Raw genomic sequence first — 18,212 nt, forward strand, 5'->3', positions numbered from 1 at the left:
TGCAGTACCTCCCCCTGCTCTCCCTACTGTGTTGCCAGGTGCTTGAGCTCTGCTACTTGTTCTGTAAGACAATGTAGAGAAGGAAACCCTCATTTACTGAGCACCTACTATGCTCTAGGAGCTTTGCACATATAGTTGCATCTAATCCTCTCAGCCACCTTGCAAAGTTGGCACTTTTGGTCTTTATTTTATTGAACTAAGGCACAGAGAGGCCAACTGACTTACCCAAGGTCACACAGATCTCAAACTTAGGGCTATGTCACTCTAAAATGTGTGCTCTTTTTATTACATTTAGTTTCCTAACATTAAAATGTGTGTGTGTGTGCGGTGTATTTTTCATTTCCCAGCACACTTTTCTGCAAATGGTATTTTCACTCTCTGGGGACTGAGGCATATATACACACAGCCCCCAAGTCATCAGCAATTTTATTTATTTATTGTATTGAGGGAGTGAGAAATAACACAGGCCCACCAAGGATTAAGCAAATTCCAAGTAAATTGCATAAATGGGATTTTTGAAAAGCACACAAAATAACCCTAAAACAATCAATACATTTCAGAACATCATGAGAGAGCTGGGAGTTGGGAAAGAAGAGGTGTGCTCAGCAGGCTCTTATACAAACGAACGGAACTCAAGTCCATTTCCTCTCCTATCCAGCCCAGCCTCCTGGACCCACAAACCATGTCGTGCCTGGGGACAAGTGAGCAGGAGAGACAGAGAGGGAACTTTGATTGAAATCAAGGCATCAGGAGATCTCTGCCTCTGATTCTAGGATATTTGCATCCAGGGAGCTCACTTGGCATCAAGCACTTAATCATTTCTTTTCTCTTTCTGGTTTTAATTTTGACACTGAGAGGGAAGAATCACCCTTGGGGTTGAGGAGGCCTTTTTCGCTTTCTCGCTGTTGCTCCTGGATTCCCTACCCAGTGTCCACTGCATATGTTTGGCCAGATGGCTTGGCCTCTTGGTGGCAGACTGAACTGTTCAAGAACATGGTTGTGGTTAACCTCATCCACTCGACTCAGCTTCAGTTCATCCTGGGGTAGGAGTGTGATTCCAATCAGTTTAATTAGTTTAATGAGGGCTGAGGGAACTGGTCCACATTTTGTTTGTTGCAAAGAACAAATTGGTTTGCCTCACTCCCTCCTTGATCATTTCAGTATTCAGAAATGAATATTGCGCTCCGCAACCAAGTAGGGAAGGGGTTGTCGCTCGCACCCGCTGTGAGAAGTTGGGCGCTGTCCAAGGTACCAAGATGGACTGAAGTCCAGGAACTCGGTTTTTCAAGTTGTGTGTTTCTAAACAAGAACTCAGAGTACACCGACTGCACATTTAATCTGCTAGAAGACTGAACTCTGTAGTGTAGAAACTCCTGCTCCAATATAAGGCAGCATCTGGGCGCTTTACCCAAAGCATTATCTTCAAAGTGGGGTGCACAGGAGGTCCTTTGAGGTTTGGGAATAAAATATTAAGATTTCTATTTGTTTATTTCTCTTGTTTTACATTTCTACCTTTCCTGTGTTTTATGATAAACAAGTATTTCTGCATAGGGTATGCTTACTTTTCTTTTGAGAGGGACATGTGATCAGCAAATCTCGGAAACAACAGATCTACAGAGACGAAGAAGTCAGCCTGGATTTCTGGAACGGGGGAGTCCCATGAATGGGGTGGAAGGGTTGATATGAAAAGCAATGGTTTTAGAGGTCTGGGGTCTGAGCCAAGCACAAGCCTACTGAAGAGGCGAACCTTCCCCCTCCCCCCTCACTGACCCAGACAAACACTGCGCTCCCGGCAGAAGAGGGGCCGGCTGGGTTTGGATGCTGTGTGGACGATGCTGAACAGAGCCTGGGGATGGGGCACGTAGGAAGAGTCAGTGCACCCCAATTTGGGGGAAGCTCCTGACTCGCCTCCATGACAGGGAGGTGTTTAAGCATCAAAAAGCTCTCTGGAGTAGGCATTGGGGTCCTCCTCAGACCGAGTTACCACCTTGAACTGGCGCCGGAGAAACCCACCATAGCGCTTCTGATTGTCCCACTTGAGCTTGGGGCGGATGCGCCGCAAGAAGCCCCCATAGCGTTTGTACAGGTCCTCGTGGCCCACTTTTTCCCCATCCCTGTCTCCCTCCCCAGCCACCTCTGAGCTCCTCTTGGGGTATTTGCGAAAGAAGCCCCCATAGCGTTTGACCTGTTCCTTGGGGTCCTCCTCGTCAGAATCCAGTGCTCCAGCTTCCATGGTGCCATCATTCAGCCGGGTGTTCCCCATCAGCTCTGACTCTGATCCCTCCTCCAACCTGCCAGCGAGACCCCCGAGCTTCGCTGCCAGGCCCCTGCTCAGGACGTTCTCCTCTGCTGGAGCTCTGAGGACGGATCTGCTTTTCTCCAGCTCTTTCAGGACGGGCCCCTTGTGCTCAGCCAGCTCATCATAGGCCTCTTCCAAAGCTGCCTCACTCTCCGAGTCTTCCTTACCATTGAGCCCGAGGGGGAAGGGGGTGAAAAAAGACAGAAGGTCCTGGCACCTCTTCCACTCCTCAGTGGGCAGCAGGGCAGCCTGGCATTCCAGGGAGCAAATCTGCAAAAGACCACAAAAGACCACAGTAGTAACATCCCTCCCACCAAATTGTCAAAGCACATGTACCCCACCCCCCCACCCCAGAGAGTCTTCAGTCCAATGTCTGAGAAAAATCAAAACAAGCTGTGATCACTAAGCCCCGGGCTTCCCACTTGAATGCTTCCAGTGGTGATAAGGGTAGGTGACTTGGTGCCCATGTGGAAGATGAGGAAACAGATGTGGGCAAATGAAACAGCTTCCCCAAGGGCACATGGCTACAGGTGGCAATGCCAAAACTGGAGGGAAGATCTTCCAACAGTGCTCTGCTGAGCTCACCGTCTCCTCCAGAGAGTAGTTGGTTCTCCCAACCTTTCCTAGGTGTGAATGATGCTGCAGAAACTCTATAGAGCAGGACAGAGTCAATGCAGGTGGTGAAAGAACACATGAGGGGTTGTCTGAGGGTTCATCAAATCTGGGGGACAATAGTATATCTAATGCATAGGGTGTTGGGAGAATTCAAACATCATGATGATGATGATGATGATGATGATGATGACAACGACAATACTGGACAACTCTGGAACTTGGACCCAGGAAGTCTAATGGCACGAGTCCTCATGCTTAACCACTGTTCTCTGCTGGGATCATGTATGGGCAGCACCTGGCAAGCTGTGTTCATCTCAATAAAGAGTGACTAGAATCATAAATTTAATACTTTTCATCATCATTTCATGGAATGACCCCCATTTTTCAGATGAGGAAACTACGACCCAGAGAGAAGTGTCCAAGGTCATGGAGCTAGAAGGTAGCAGAGCCAAGCCTGCATTCTGTCCACACACTGTGGTGCCTCTACTCCGGACTGCTGTCACGGGGGAGGGGCAGGGGGAAGCCTGGCTCAGAGCTCAGCCAGTAAGGCTGGGCCAAGAGAGGCTGAGACCCGGGCGAGGAGCCCAGGCGTGGGTCCCGTCCCCCAGACCCTGGTGTTCAGGGTGGTGGAAGAGCTCTTTCCATGGGAGTGATCAGATTTGGAGGTGCCCATCAGCCTGGCGGTAAGAAGCCCTGAAAAGTTACTCTGAGGACGCTGACTCCCAAAGTCAGCTCACCTCATGAACGACATTCCTTGTTGCCAGGCATCGGGCTCCTTGGAAACCTGAGTCTCTGTCTCAGACATAAGTCAGCACGTGCTGGTGAAGTCTGGAGAGGGACTGGGAGCTAGAAAACAGCGGTCCCTGGCTCGCAGGCTGACACAGAGCAGGACATGACCTGCACCGATCGGCCGAGTCTACAGGACAGGCACACCACTGCCCAGGCCCACCTCCTTCCCTCTCTGGACCCCACGCAGATGGTCCCTTCCACTGGCCCCAGAGCCTGCGCATCCAGGAGCCTTGCCTGAAACCTACCAGGGGGTTGATGGGTTTGGGCCCGTCCTGGGTCTTCACAGCACACAGGGAGCAGTGGGACAGGCAGTCCGTGGAGGCAGAGGGGAGCACGAGGAGACAAGCAGCCAGCACCAGCCCCTGCCACGCCATTCTGTCTCGTGTCTTCCTGCTGGGGAGGGAGAAGGAGAAGATAATGAGATCTCTGATCGCCCATCCTGGGGGGCATGTCCTGGGCCTGCAGTCTCTTCATCAATTCTGCCGGCAGCACTACACCGCAAGCATTCTGGTCCCCGCTCTACCGATGACAAAGCAGAGGCCCAGAGAGGCATGGTGGCTGCCCAAGGCCAAGGGTCGAGGAAAGGAATTAACACGCGCTGAGTGCCTCTGCTGTGTGCTAGGAGCTTTCCTGCACAGTTCACACCGAATCCGCCCAACAGCTCTTCAGTAGGTTGTGCCATGGGCAGACGGGAAGAGGATGCTCAGAGACAGGGCGTGGCTGCCCACACAGCTGGGCAGTGGACAAGCCAGGACTTGACCTGAGTCAGTCATCCGTCAAAATCCACTTTGATTACCCACCAAGCCAGAAGACTCCCGGCCATCTGCTTCTGTGGGTTCTCTGAGGCTTCCGTCTGTCTTTGTCCCCAGCTGCTCAGGCCATCCCCGGGCCTGGCCTCTCTGCCGCATGAGGTCTCTGGAGTTTGCCTTTCCACCCTGGCTCTCTGCTCCCCTGGCCATAGCTCCACTTTCACCCCTCTCCATGCTGGCCTCCCCGCCTCCGGCTCCTTCTCTGATCCCTCCTGCTTGCCTGAAATGCCCTGCTCAGCACATTACTTATGCGATCAGACCTCCTAATGTCAGGGACACCCTCAGTCCCCCCCTACACCTAAGCACTTCAGCTCTGGGTTCCAACCCCATCCGGCTACTTGCAATTACCATAATGAATCTGTCAGGCCCTGTCCCATCTCTGGGCCTTTGCTCACCCTGTTCCCTCTGCCTGGAAATCCTTCCTCTCTTCTTCTGTTACTGTTATTTAGGTCCCCTACTAGCTATCACCTCATCCAGGCAGCTCCCCCTGATTCCCAGGCTCTATGGAGAGCTCCTCCTTTGTATTATCCAAGTCACGTGTGCCTCCTCCATCAAAACATTCCACTGTTTGGTAATTAGCTGTGTGGGGCTACAGACTGTGATTCCATGAGGGCAGGGGCTGTGCCTTGTCTGTCTCTGCAATACTCGCTCTCTCTGCTCCTCGAACATACCACGCTGGCTCCTACCTCAGGGCCTTTGCCCTTTCTGTTCCCCTGTCGGCAGTACTCTGACCTGATTTTCCCATGGGTCATTCCTTCTTGTAATCAAATGAATTAAATGTCCCCTCATTAGGGAGGTGTTCGCTGACCCCTGTACATAGTGTTTCCCAGGTCTCTCTCACATCCCCTGCTGTATTGGCATCACCACCTCACGCTGTCCTGTTATTTGATGTCTGTTGTTTGTTATTTCCCCACTGAAATGTCAGCTCCTTAAGGGCACAAATGCTATTGGTCATAGTCCCTGTTGTATCTTAACACCTACGACTCTGACCGACACATTGTAGGCCCTCGATACATGTGAGGCACATGAATCAATGCTTCACAACAGCCTGTTAAAAGTTGTCCCTTTCATAGTTGACTCCTTATAAACCCAATATCAAGACCCAAAGCCAGTCCACAGAGGCACAAGGCAGTTCTCCCAAGTGGAAATGGGGAGTTCCCCCAGGACACCCACCCGGGGCAGGGCTCCATGCTCCTCCTGCCTGCTCCTTGTAGCCTGACACCTCAAATGCGCTGTCAGGGACAGGTCTCATTTGTTCCTCCCCAGTGAGGCAGGCATTGCCATCTCCCCAGCGAGGGGAAGCTGGGGTGCAAGGCCATCCTGTATGACTCCCCACACATGTGCCCTTAATGATCACAATTCTAGAACAGCTGACTCATTAACGGCTGAACCTTCCATGAGGCCCAGAGGGCCCGTGCACAGGTCTTTGACTTGTATATTGTTTTCAATTCACCCAACTCTGAGAGATGGGCATCATATCCCCATTTTATAAATGAGAAAACTGGTGTTCAGAGAGGCGCGGTAAATCTCCTAAGTTTGCAGAGCAGTTACAGGTGAGAACTCAGGTCTGGCTGCCTCTCTTTGGCCGGGCAGGGTCTGCTCCCCTAAGCAGGGAGGCTCAGAGGAGAAAACTGAGGTGACCTGTGTCCCCACCACGGCTCTCCTGCCCTCGAGTTTCTCGCACATGCATCAGCTGCCGCACGGATGTGGGGTCCAGGCGAGCGAGCTGTGCCTCGCATGTGCAGGCACAGAGCAGGCAGCTCACATTTTCTCTGATGCCAGCGACGGCTGGCCCGGCCCGCACAGATGAGCAGTGAATTAACCAGCTCGGGGGAAGCCTGCACCACCCACTCAGGCCTGGGGGGGCTCCCCGCACAGCGTGGCTGCTGCCGCGGGAGGCCTGATTGGAGATGGCTTTGTCCCGGGCAAAAACAGTGTCAGCATCTTTTGCTTTCATCCATTAACTTTATATTTAATAATAATACTTCTAGCTGGTCTAATGGTTGTGAAGCACTTAAGATGTTCTGAGTAATTCTCAGGATGAACTCGTTTATACGTACAGCAGCCTCGTGGTGTGAGCTCTGTTGTCATGCTGCTTTACAGATGGGGAAACTGAGTTACGGCACCTGCCAAGGTTCCAAAGCTAGTAGGTGGCTAAGCTGGGATTTGCACCCAGGCAGTCTGGGTGCAAGGCTCACCCTGGTAACCACGGTGTACTGCCCAAGCCCCTTTGACCCCCCCGCCCAGAGCCTCCTCCTGGTTCCAGAGCAGCCTCCTGGAGCCTCCGAGACACCGTCCACACAGCAGCCGGGGACAATTCTTTTTTTTCTTTTTCTTTTTTGGTACGTGCCCCTAGTGGGAACCAAACCCGGGACTCTCTGGTCCGCAGGCCGACGCTCTAACCACTGAGCCAAACCAGCCAGGGCAGGGGGGACAATTCTGAAGTGCCAGTCTGGCTGCCGCCCTGCCGTGCATCCAGCGCTCCATGGCCTTTGAGAGGAAGCCCGCCCTGTGTCAGGGGTTCAAGGGCTTTCGTGCTGAGAACAGCTGACATTGACCAGGGCTCAGAGTCCCACGTGCATCTTAATATAAGGGGTCTTTATAACAACCTCTCAAGACTGGAACTAATATTCTCCCCATCCTACAGATGAGAAAATGGAGGCGCAGCGAGATTATGCCATCTGTCCAAGGTACCCCAGCAAATGCACTGCACCCAGACTGGGTGTGAGCCCTGTCTGACCCAGGCCTGACCACACCACCTGCAATTCCAAAGCAAGCACCCCGTCTCCCAAGCTTTTGCGCACGTGGTTCCCTCTGCCTGGAAGGCCTTTCTCACCCCACCCATCCACTCCCACCGCCCTCTGACCCAGATGACTCTTACTTGTTCTTCAAAACTCAGCTCAGTGGCCTCTTCCAGGAAGTCTGTCTGGATTAGGCCCCTCCTCTGAGCTCCCACAGTCACCTATGCTGGCTCTATTGCATAATTACCATTTTCTCAACCACAGGGATGCAGAAATTGGGGGTCGGGCAGGCTCGGGGGCGCTGAGGTCTCTGGTTTCCTGCCCCCAGCCTGGCACAGTGTCCAAGGTGCAAACTAGACCCTGTAGGACAAGCTGAGCACATGGGCGCAGGGTGTTCTGAGTTGCACAGGGATTGTTTTTCACTGTTGCCCATATTTTGCAATTGGGATATTTTTACATTTTAAATGTCTCCATGATCAGGCCTGCATTCTAATCTGCCTTCTATCCGTCACAGAGGGGCCCCATGCAGCGTGGTCTCCACTGTCCCCACCCTGTGGCTTCCCTGTTGAGCACCTGATAGACCTTGAAGTTTGCAACCCCTGGGTAGCCTTGCACTCTAACAACGGGAGGAGCAGCATGGGTGGGAGGGGTCCAGGTGGGGAGAAAGGAGGGGTGAGACCTCTGATTCCTCCCTGGCCCAGAAGCAGAATCACCAAGCGGCAGGGAATGTGGATTCAGATCCCAGGCCCCCACTCATCACCAGTTCGGGAAAAGCACCGCGCTCTGTGGTGCCGCACTTCCCTCGCTACAAAAGGCGGCTGGTGATAAAGCTTCCGAGGGTCGGTGTAGGAACTGAAGACGCGATCATGTGCAGAGTGTCTAGCACATAGTAGGTGATGTAAAGAGTAAAGTATGAAGGCTCCATTCCGATATCACTTGGGCCACAGGAGATGGAAAAGAAGAGGGCAAAGAGGAGTGATAACATAGGGCAGGACACACAGGAAACAACCAAAAAAAGTTGTTGAATGAATGGGCTGCCATCTATGGTGGACCTACTGTGTGCCAGGCACGGCTGAGTGCTCCTTATTCGTAGTCGCATCAATCCACCACTTCTCAAGCCTACTGGGTGCCAGGCTGTGTGTGACCACTTTACACACATTATTCCAATGCTCACAACAACCCAGAGGTGAGTGTCTTTATACCCAACACACAGAGGACAGACTGAGGCTGGGAGAGAAGGTTAGTCAGCTTGGAAGTGGGAGAGTTCAGCTTTCTGACCAGATATCTCTGGGTTAAAAGGTGACTCTAATTGAGACTCATCAGCCCTGAGATTTTCCTAAGAAATCCTGTTTCCTTCCTTTCGTGAAATAAACAAATTACTGAGCAAATGTCACGTGGGCCCCAGGGGAGTATTTTCGCCTCTGCTATGGGGATGTGCTTGGAAGTCATACATGGGAGGTAGCCCTGCCTGCTTGGCACCTCTGATTTGGGATGAGCTGAGGAGACAAGGAGCTTGGCCATTTCTCCGTATGAGAGGTAGACAGCAAACCCCTCGCTGAGCCCAAGGGGTGGCAGCGGGCACACAGACCCCACTGCAGGGCTCGCGTGGCCCACAGTGAAGGGCGTGGCAGGCCAGAGGGCCTCCTCACCGCCCTCCCGAGTTTTGGAAGCATTTCCTTAGCCACTGCCTCGTGGTGCTTTGTGACAGCCCAGTGAGGGAAGCAGAGGCTGGAGGAGGGGGTGGCTCTTCTCGATTGAGAAAGGAAATGTGGGACTCACCAGCCTCCCTCGTCACATGATCCAAGGCCTCACAATAAATCTCTTTCTCGTCCCCTCGTTTCTATGCCCATTCCGCTCGCTGCCGCAGTCCGTGCTGCCCGCGTGCTCCGAAGCAGGGCTGCCGATCGCAGCAGGAGCCGTGAGAGTCGGAGGCCAGGAATACTGGCGTCTGGCCCTCTACAGAACAGCTCGCTGACTCCTGCCTTCACTAATTCCACAACCGTTCTATAATTCTAACTATTCTGATCGTTTTAAAGCTGATTTTCTTGGGGAAATTCAAGGAAAATCACTCCTCTCTCCAAGCCTCAATATCCTCATCTGTAAATTGGGTATCACCTTCCTACCATGTCTCCACGAGGACCGACTAAGACAGCATTGTTTGTCGTGCCAGCACATACAGTACATAGTAGCACCCCCCCTTTTTTTTTAGAAATAGTGAGGGTTTTTATATTGATTTTTTTTTTTTTTTTGAGAGAGAGAGAGTGGAAGGGAGAGGGAGACAGAGAGAAACATCAATGTGACACAGAAACATCAATCGGTTGCCATGTTCCCTGACCGGGGATCAAACCCGAAAGGTGGGCATGTGCCCTGACTGGGAATCAAGCCCGCGACCCTGCAGTGCGCTGGACGACACTCCAGGGAGCCACGCGGTCAGGGCAGGACCTTTTATAACCACAGGCCCAGAGTTTCTTGAAAGACTAGAAACTGCTTGTCCTATTATCTCCTCTGGATGATATTTCTATATTGTATTCAGAGGGCTTGGAGGAACAGGGAGCACTTTTTGTTTAAAAAGCCAGCATGGAATAATAATGGCTTGATTTAACATCGCAATTATCTCTCCAAGCACTTTATCGCATATGATTATCCCTATTTGATAGAAGAGGAAATGGGAAAAGGTAGAAATGAAATCACTTGTTTAAGGTCACATCATGAGTCAGGAGGGAACTGGAGATGGAGCTGGGGCCTCCCACACCCGGGCGTGACTCGGAGGGGAGAGATGGCGTCCTTTCAATGACCCTCCGACAGCACACACCACGACAGCCCACAAGCACTGCACTGCCGCTGGGGGCCGCCCGGCCTCCGGGGGAGCCAGCCGGGCAGGGGCTATAATTACAGCCTCAGGTTCCAGGTGGGAGGAGTGAGAACCAAGAGGCGAAGTGCCTGCAAGGTCCCAAGCGCAGACCGTGTGGCAGAGCTGAACTTCTCTGAGTCCATACAGCACCCGCCGTCTAAGGCACGGCTGCGGAGCCAAGCTCACTGCTATCCATTGTATTCCAAGGACTGCATTTTAACCCTCAGGAGAATCCAGTAGCCTGGGCACCGCGAGTCCCATTTTCTAGATGGGGAAACAGAGACTCAGAAAAGCACAATGACTGGGTCGAGGCCAACAGGCAAGGACACAGCAGAAGCTGGGTTACAGTCTGTCCGTGACCTTTCCATGAACCGCCCGAGATGCACGCACAAAATGTCCATTATATCCCCCACCAAACTCTCATTGTCCTGAAGGTGAGATGATTTCAGCAGTTTTACTTCACTCAAAAATATTTAAAGATCATCTTTGTGGGTCTCTAGTGGGCTGGCAAAGGGATCCCCAAAAACCAGAGCACTGTGCTTTTGTTAGGCCTTTAGCATCATTAGCAAAGAATGGAGGATCAATTTAGGGAAATGGGGGGCTCGGGTTTGAATGGAGAGTGAAGCCACCATTTAGTCCCGCAAGAGTTAAAACACAGACACAGGTTGGGGGCCCTCGCCGCGGGCCGGCCGCTGTCTCAGGCCACGTGCCGTCCAGAAACCAGAATGAAAGACAGCCTTGCATCTGATGGTCACGGCGGGACTGCTAACTGCACTTTTTAAAGAATGTATCTCAAAAGCAGGATTCACAGGGAACACCCACCCATTGTCACTTGATGCAATTGAGGACTGGGGAGAAAGGAAGGAAAAGGAGGGTGGACCAGACAGGGTGGGGGAGAGGGGGAGGGGAGGGAGAGGTCTTAAAACGAGCAGCAGAGGCCAGCTGGCATGCAGAGAGAAACAGAGAAATGACACCTAGAAAATCCAAGAGTAAGATGATACACAGTGTGGGAGAAGGAAATAAAGGTGAGATATAGAGATGAAGAGAGTAAATGGGAATGCAATGAAGAAGGTATAGGAAAAGGAAGAGGAGAGGGAGGAAGGGAACAAAATAAGAGAGAAGGAAGGAAAAGAAGTGGACTTTAATTCAGGAGGTTGACCTACTATGTGAATCACAAATACCAGTTCTCTCCTCCTGCCAGTGGACCAAAGACCCAACCACATAGTAACTGCTCCGCAAACCCGTGTCAGGTGAAACTGAACTGTCCAGTTACAGGTCAAGGAGCCCCGTGAGGGTGGACAGATTGCCCCCTGGTGAATATGCCTGCAGTTTGCAGCCGACCCTCTGGCCAGCAGGAGGGCTGGATGGCCTCAGAGAGGAGCCCCCAAGCCAGGGGATGTGTCTGGTGGACCTGAGCCCTTTACCCTCCTCCTGCCAAGAGCATCACCTAGACCCAGAGTGGGAGGAGTCAATGAGGTCCAGTTTCAAAGAACTCAGGGACACCTCTCCACTGCCAGGGCCTGATCCGGGGCTAACCAGGGTGTGTCCAGTAAGGTTTACTGCCCACCACAATGGCCAGCTCTGTCTTAGTGAAATCGTTTTAGACCTTTGTCAAACCCCGTGAGATTAACCAACATTTATGAGCCGCGATGAGTGAAAAGGATGAGAGAAATCATCTAGCTGGACACACATTCTCAGACACGCGTTGAAATCAAACCACCAACTATTGATCCCACTCAGATTGATGGAAGACATCTAATAAATACAACTATTGTGTGAGAATGACCCGAGGAGGTTGGCAGTGGGCCGGGGAGTCAGGGACGATCGATCAAATGGAGAAATAAAGTCTTTTGCTGTGTGGAGAGAATGAGGTGGGGAGGGGACATCAGTGCCGGCCCCACACACGGAAAGGGTGGACGTTAGATCCTCTTTCCTAGATACTGCACACGACATAATGGAGCGAGGTGATCAGAGTTATCTGATGATCAGACTGGCGGGAGGGAGGAGGTCCAACTCTGCCACTTGGAACAATGAAAACCTGAGCAATCCTACTAACATTACTGAGGACCTAGTAAGTGCCAGGCATAGTACAGTATCCCATAGGAGTCTCACAATAACCCAAGGAAGTGAATATTATTATTATCCTTATTGTACGGGTGAAGAAATTAATGCTCAGAAAGGGAGAGCTACAAACCACACAGGGACAAACCACACAGCAAATGAGTGGCAGGTTTTGAACCTAGCACTGTCTCGGTGTTGTGAGACAGACATTTAGATGCTTTCGATGCTGTACAGAGTTCCCTCAAGACCCTAATCCCTTTCCATGTGTGTTTTAAGGGAATTGTAAATTTCTCAAACAGCCCCAGGGCTGGTCTCTTTGCCTGCTCTGCTAAAATGTGCTGGGTTCCTCAGGACATCCCTTTCAAGCTGCCTGAGATCACAGGATTTACCTGCCACCCATCACACCTCTAGCTCACCTGGGGCAAGGCGGAGGGCTTGAGATCCCCTCAGCAAACGCACACCTCCCCCAGGCGTGTAACTCACCCGCCTGGGCTGCTGCACCAGCTCCCCACGCAGATCTCAAAGCCTGGAGATAAATGACCTGCAAAAATAGAACAAAAGGCAAGAAGAGGTGGGGTTGGGGTGGCAGGTTCAATGGGGTGGGGGCAGCAGGGAGAAAATGAGGCGGCAAGGATTCACATTCTGAAATGTTCTGCACTGGATCTTGGCTGGAATGCCTGTCAAATTAGAAAGACAAGCCTTGTCTGTTTTACCAGCCCTGCAAGAAAGATGGTAATGAAGGCTTCGATCTGTGGGAGGGGAATTGAAATCAAATCCAATAAGGGAAAGAGCTTGTTCCCCCTCAGCAGCTTGAAGGCTTAATTAAGGAATGTTTATCAAGATTCTACACAAAAGATACCCAGGAAAAAGTAGCGGGTCTCAGAATTTACTATTCAACCTCGGAGTCGTGGGCAGGTTTTTGGTTTGGTTTGTTTTTTTCCCTGAAAACTCACCAGCATTTTGCTAGAGCCAAACTTTCAGATCCTGTAACACTCTCTTTGAATGTGGCTATCTTTACCCGTGAGCAAATGGCTTTGGCATCAGAGGTCTTTCCTGCCTGACTTGCACTCCTCCGGCTGCAATTTACATGAAAGCAACAAGTCCTTTCAAAGTAAAATTGACAAGTAAAACCCTGTGAAGGCTGGTGCTCCTGGCTGGTCCCTCTCGTTCCCTAGTCTCTCCCAACAAGACAGCCCCAAACTTCATGTCTGCGTGGAATTACATCAAAGGGAGCCACTCAAACCAGCACTCTGTCAGCAATTACACACGACCCAAGGAGAACGAAGAGGCTGAAGTTGGTCGTACATTGATGTACATGATTCACGGTAAATACCAGAGCCCCGAATCTCGTTATTGTCCCCAAGCCCCTGTTCTCTCAAGTCCAGTGAGAATCAATGACCTTTCAGAGCACTCTGATTAGCTAAAACTCACATCTTCGAGGCAGAGCACTGTCCCATTTTCACATGGGAACAGCTGTGAGGGGGATTGTAGGACCAAGAAGACCTGGAGCTAAAACAGAGAGGGGTGAGGGTGGGGGTGTCCACCTGTTTAGGCCAGGACATTAGGGAGAGAGAAATTCCAAAGAGCAGCCCACTGATCTGTTTTTTGTAAACTAGCCTCCTAACTGTAACTGTGTCTCCCAGATCAGTAGACCCAAACCCAAACTCCCCCAGCCGAGCTCCCACCACCTCCAAGTCCAGAGGACCAGGCAAAACAAAACCAGGAGAGATCCCAGCCCCTCTGGGCATTACCTGTGCTCTTCTTTGTCCCTGGGCAGCTTCTGCCTGAGCAGGTCGGGTCGCAGGGTGGTAGCAGGTGGCCGGTCCAAGACTCAAGGACCGCCCTGACTCCGGCTTGGAAGGAGGTGCCAAAGAGGCAGCTGTGAGCACCACCAAAGCCCCTTCGAATGGCAGTTCTGGTGCCTCACCCCCCTTTTATGGATGAGAGCCTCCCCTATCGCTCAGCCCTTGCTGAGCACAAGCCGCTCAGAGCCAATGGGGAGGTAGCTCTGAGCAGTCAGAGGCGCAGACCCTAGGGCCCTTCAACTTGAACTCCCTGGGCCCCACACAATAGGCTTCATGACGGGGATGTGGAGGAGGAAGCAGCCGTGCGGGGAGGGGGTGGATTCTGGGTGTGGTGCTGTTTGTCATTTGAAATCTGGCCACTTCAGTCTTTGATGCATTTCCAGGAGAGTTTCACAGAAAAAAAAAAGAGAGAGAGACGTAAGGGAGGGCAGAGACAGAAAGAGTTAGAGAAAGACAGACACCAACGGGGAGTGAGAGAGGAACAGACAGACAGAGATATAGAGACAGATGAGAGAGAGAGAGAGAGAGAGAGAGAGAGAGAGAGTCAGATGGATATAAAGACAGATGGAGAGAGAGAGCCAGACAAACAGAGAGCAAAACAAAGATTCAGAGAGTCAGAACCAGAACAAAGAGTGCCCCGGTTGTCAGACATGAGGATGCCCAAAGAGACCGGTAGAAACAGAGTTCAAGGAAGAGAAATAAGGAAACCAAGAAAGAAGGCAGTCAGACTCCGAACCACACGGACGGAGAGACAAACGGATGCTGAGACAGAGGCAGACGAGTCCTGGAAAACGAAGAAACGAGGAGAGGAAGGAAGCAGCGCGGAGCCCGGCAGGACGAGCATCACCCCGGTGCCGTGGCAGCTCTGTGTGTGGCGGGTGCATGTGTGTGCTGGAATGTTTTTGCGCATACATTTGTCTGCATCCAACTGTTGATGCTGGAACAAGCCTGAGCCGGTGCCAGGCACAAGCGGCCCTGGCAGACGTACAGCCCTTCCCCAGCAGCCAGGAGCTGCAGTTGACTTTTCTCTGGCGGCCACACAAAACGAGTATCATGAAATCCCTCTCCAAAGATGGGCTGTGGTGTGTCTTTGCGTGCACGCCTGGTGGGGGGCATACCCACGGCACACGTCCCCTCAGCCGGTGCCAGCAGCAGCTTAAAGGCTGCGCTCTCCATGGCTACAAGTACCTTCCAAATCGCAGGGGGTCTCTGAGTTTGGAAGAGAGCACAGGAGTCTCTCCTCAGTCAACAGCAGACGAGCACATTATGGTGGGAGGCATGGCTGTTTCCGAAACCTGGCAGGGGCTGCCCATTTCGTGGGCGCTTATGCTGCGCCAGGCAGTTAGTCAAAGTTGTTGGGTTTAATCCTCCTGACCTGGCCAGGTAGTGAATATTATCCCCACCTTGAAGATGAGGAGAAAGAGGCTTGAGAGCTGAGAAACTAAGTCATCAAGTTAGGATCCAAACCCAGGTTTATATGATCCAAAGTCCCTGCCCCTCCCTCACCCCTCCTTGGGCACAAAGCCTTGAATCTGCCTACCATGGGGCGGGGGTGCTGGGAGCTTTCTTCTCTGGGACTCAGTCTGGCCACCTGTACAGCGTAGGAGAGGGCTGCACCTAAGAATATTTAAGGTGTGACTTTGAGGCCCAGTCCTGCCACTCACAGTGGAGAGACCCCAGAGGAGTTTGCTCATCTGTGGAACGGGGGTACGGTGTTCAGTTCATTGGGCTCTGGTGAGGGTGAAACAAGAGGATGTGAGCCACAGCCCTGAACGCAGCGACGCGCCATGGGGGCTCCTCCACCAGCTGCCCCGTGGTTAATCACATCACTCCCTCTGATGCAGCCGGTTCTCTGGGGCCTCGTCCCCTCCCTGCCCGGGTTTGTTCCGAGGAGAAAGGTGGAAGGGGCTGCTTGTTGTGCACCCACTACTTCTGAGACCCTTCACGTGTTTCACCGGATCCTCACAACAGGCAAACGTGTGGCATGGGTATCACAACGCAGCCTCAAAACGAGGAGGCAGCTGAAGTTCGGGGAGGTCCCAGCCACATGGGGAAGGGGACCAAGTTGAACCCTGACACGCAGCCCCTGCACACCCCCTTCAGCCTTGAGATGGGGTCTCCCTCCTCCCTTGCAGGGAGGACTCTTCAGGACCCTGCTTTCCTTCTCCTCCTTGGGTCAGACAGGCAGACACAGGGACTTCCAGGTGCTTCTGTGGAAGCCCCTGCCCCGGTGTCTGACGGCCACGCCAAGAGTTAGCGTCCCCGGCTGGCTGCTGGCCTGGCAACCGGACAACATGGGGGGAGTCTGTTCACTGATGCCCTGGCAACGTGAGAGCCCCGGGTTGAGCCTTTGCCCCCCCAAATCCAAATCCTCACCCCAGTTGCTCTCTATCCTCCTTATTTTTCCCCTCCCCCTCCTCTTCCTCAGCTCTGGCTCTACTAGCTCCTAGTAATAACCTGGAAATAAACAAAGTCTCCAAGAGATGGCACCGATGGCTTCCATTCCTGGAAGTCAGCAGGCTCTAGGATGGCGGAGCGGAGGCCTCTCTGGGCTATTGTTCATCACAAACGGAAGTATCGCCAGCGAGGGGAGCGATGCTGTGGTGGTCCTGCTTTAGCCAGTGATGCTGAACGTCCGGAGTCTGTTGCCTGCCTCACAGCCAATGGTTCATTCACTAGTTTTTCCTTTCTTCTACAATGTCCTTCACACACACACAGCAGGACAAGGCCAGGAATAGCCTGCTCCCTCAGCCCTGGAGAAGCCTGTTCTAAAGCTCACCCCTCTCCCAGGCTCGGTGATGCCCGGGCCACACCGCGGCCCCACGGGCAGCAGCACGTGGGATGGGAGACCGTGGAATCAGCACAGGCTCACTCGGCTCCAGTCCTGACGCTCCTACTTACTCACTACGGGCAGCTCATGGATACGTGGCCTCTCTGAGTCATCTGAAGTCAGGAGGCATGCCAGCTTCACGCAGGGGTCAGGAGCCCTCCAAATTGCCAGCACGCTCCCTCCCCGCCATGCCCGGTGTGTCTCCAGTTCACCAGATGAAAGAGAAGGCGGTAGTGACACTACCAGCCCTGCAAACATTCTGTTGGTAGGAAGGAGGAACTTGGCCAAAGACAAAGAGAGAGAAAAAAAAACCAAAGCCACCCTGGCCAGTTTGGCTCAGCGGTTGGAGCGTCGGCCTGCGGACCAGAGAGTCCCGGGTTCGGTTTCTGCTAGGGGCACGTACCAAAAAAGAAAAACCCAAAGCCAGTGTTTCTTAAGGCCTTCCTACGTGCCAGGCCCTGTTGTAAACACACGTGATTTTCCCAACGACCCTGCAATTAGATGTGCTTCCTATCGCCACTTCACAGATGAGGAACAGAGGCTGGGAGAAGGGAGGTCCCTGCACGAAGTCACGGGGCTACGAAATGGCAGAGAACAGCTTGAAACCAGGCGGCTGGGCTCCAGGCTTGTGCCCCAACCCCTAGCATTGCTTCCTAGTTTCTCTCTGCCCTGGTGCTGTTTCATCCACAAAGCTCTGTGTATTTTCTCTGTTCACTTGTTACACTGGGAGGGTAGCAGCTGGTGACATGATCACTCAGGAGGATTTCGGTGGAATGTAGTCCCCACTGTCCCATCAGCTTCCAGCCTCCTGCATCACTCTTTACGCTACGATGCGCCCATGTGAACCTCCGAGGACCCGCACCAGCTCCTGGTTGCTGGAGCCACGTTTGTGTATGGCTGCCACGGGAACGGAAACCGGAGTCAGAAGCTGTGCTTAAGGTGTAATGATGCTCAATCTCTCTCTCATGAAATGTCACAATGTGCCATTCTGTGCTTTGCCCTGGGTGTGCTCATGGTCCAGGTTGGGGGACAGGCAATGCGCAGCGGCATGAGGAGCGCTGGGCTAGGGGGAGACCTAGAGCACTGTGGGAACACAGGAGAGGGCTCCCAACCCAGCCTGGCGGGGTGGGGGCGGGCAGCCAGGGAAGGGTCCCCCGGAGAAAGTGAGAGCTACCTGGGGACTTACACAAGCAGGCATTCCCCAGGCAAAGGGAAGGAAGGGGCCTTCCAGGCAAAGGGAACAGCATAGGCAAAGACTGAGAGGCAAGGAGAATTGAGCAGGATGACAGAGGAGTCATCTCGACTCTCCTCTTTCTCTCTCCCCACATCCAGTTCATCAGCCATGCTCACTGATTCCGACTCTGTAACCCCAGCCAGCCCCCCGCCACTCTCCTCCTAGCCCCACTGGCTCC

The 18,212-nt window shown here is 52.8% G+C and overlaps 1 protein-coding gene across 1 annotated transcript; it reads right to left on the bottom strand.

Annotated features, from left to right (window-relative positions):
- Positions 1–456: 456 nt before the first annotated feature.
- Positions 457–14,056, bottom strand: PDYN (prodynorphin). The gene is made up of 4 exons (XM_036245096.1): positions 13,917–14,056; positions 12,649–12,706; positions 3,949–4,096; positions 457–2,569 (listed from the first exon to the last, which is right to left on the bottom strand). The coding sequence occupies exons 3-4, from the start codon at positions 4,075–4,077 to the stop codon at positions 1,928–1,930; spliced, it is 771 nt and encodes a 256-aa protein (XP_036100989.1). The 5' UTR covers positions 4,078–4,096; positions 12,649–12,706; positions 13,917–14,056; the 3' UTR covers positions 457–1,927.
- Between the last annotated feature and the right edge of the window lie 4,156 nt (positions 14,057–18,212).

Source organism: Molossus molossus, unplaced genomic scaffold (assembly GCF_014108415.1).
Source record: "Molossus molossus isolate mMolMol1 unplaced genomic scaffold, mMolMol1.p scaffold_m16_p_6, whole genome shotgun sequence".
Lineage (NCBI taxonomy): Eukaryota > Metazoa > Chordata > Mammalia > Chiroptera > Molossidae > Molossus > Molossus molossus.

Excerpts from the sequence above, each read along its gene's own strand:
- PDYN (XM_036245096.1), bottom strand. The coding sequence starts at position 4,077 with ATGGCGTGGCAGGGGCTGGTGCTGGCTGCTTGTCTCCTCGTGCTCCCC. Across the intron at positions 2,570-3,948 it reads CCAAACCCATCAACCCCCTG|ATTTGCTCCCTGGAATGCCA; the intron begins GTAGGTTTCAGG and ends GGTCTTTTGCAG.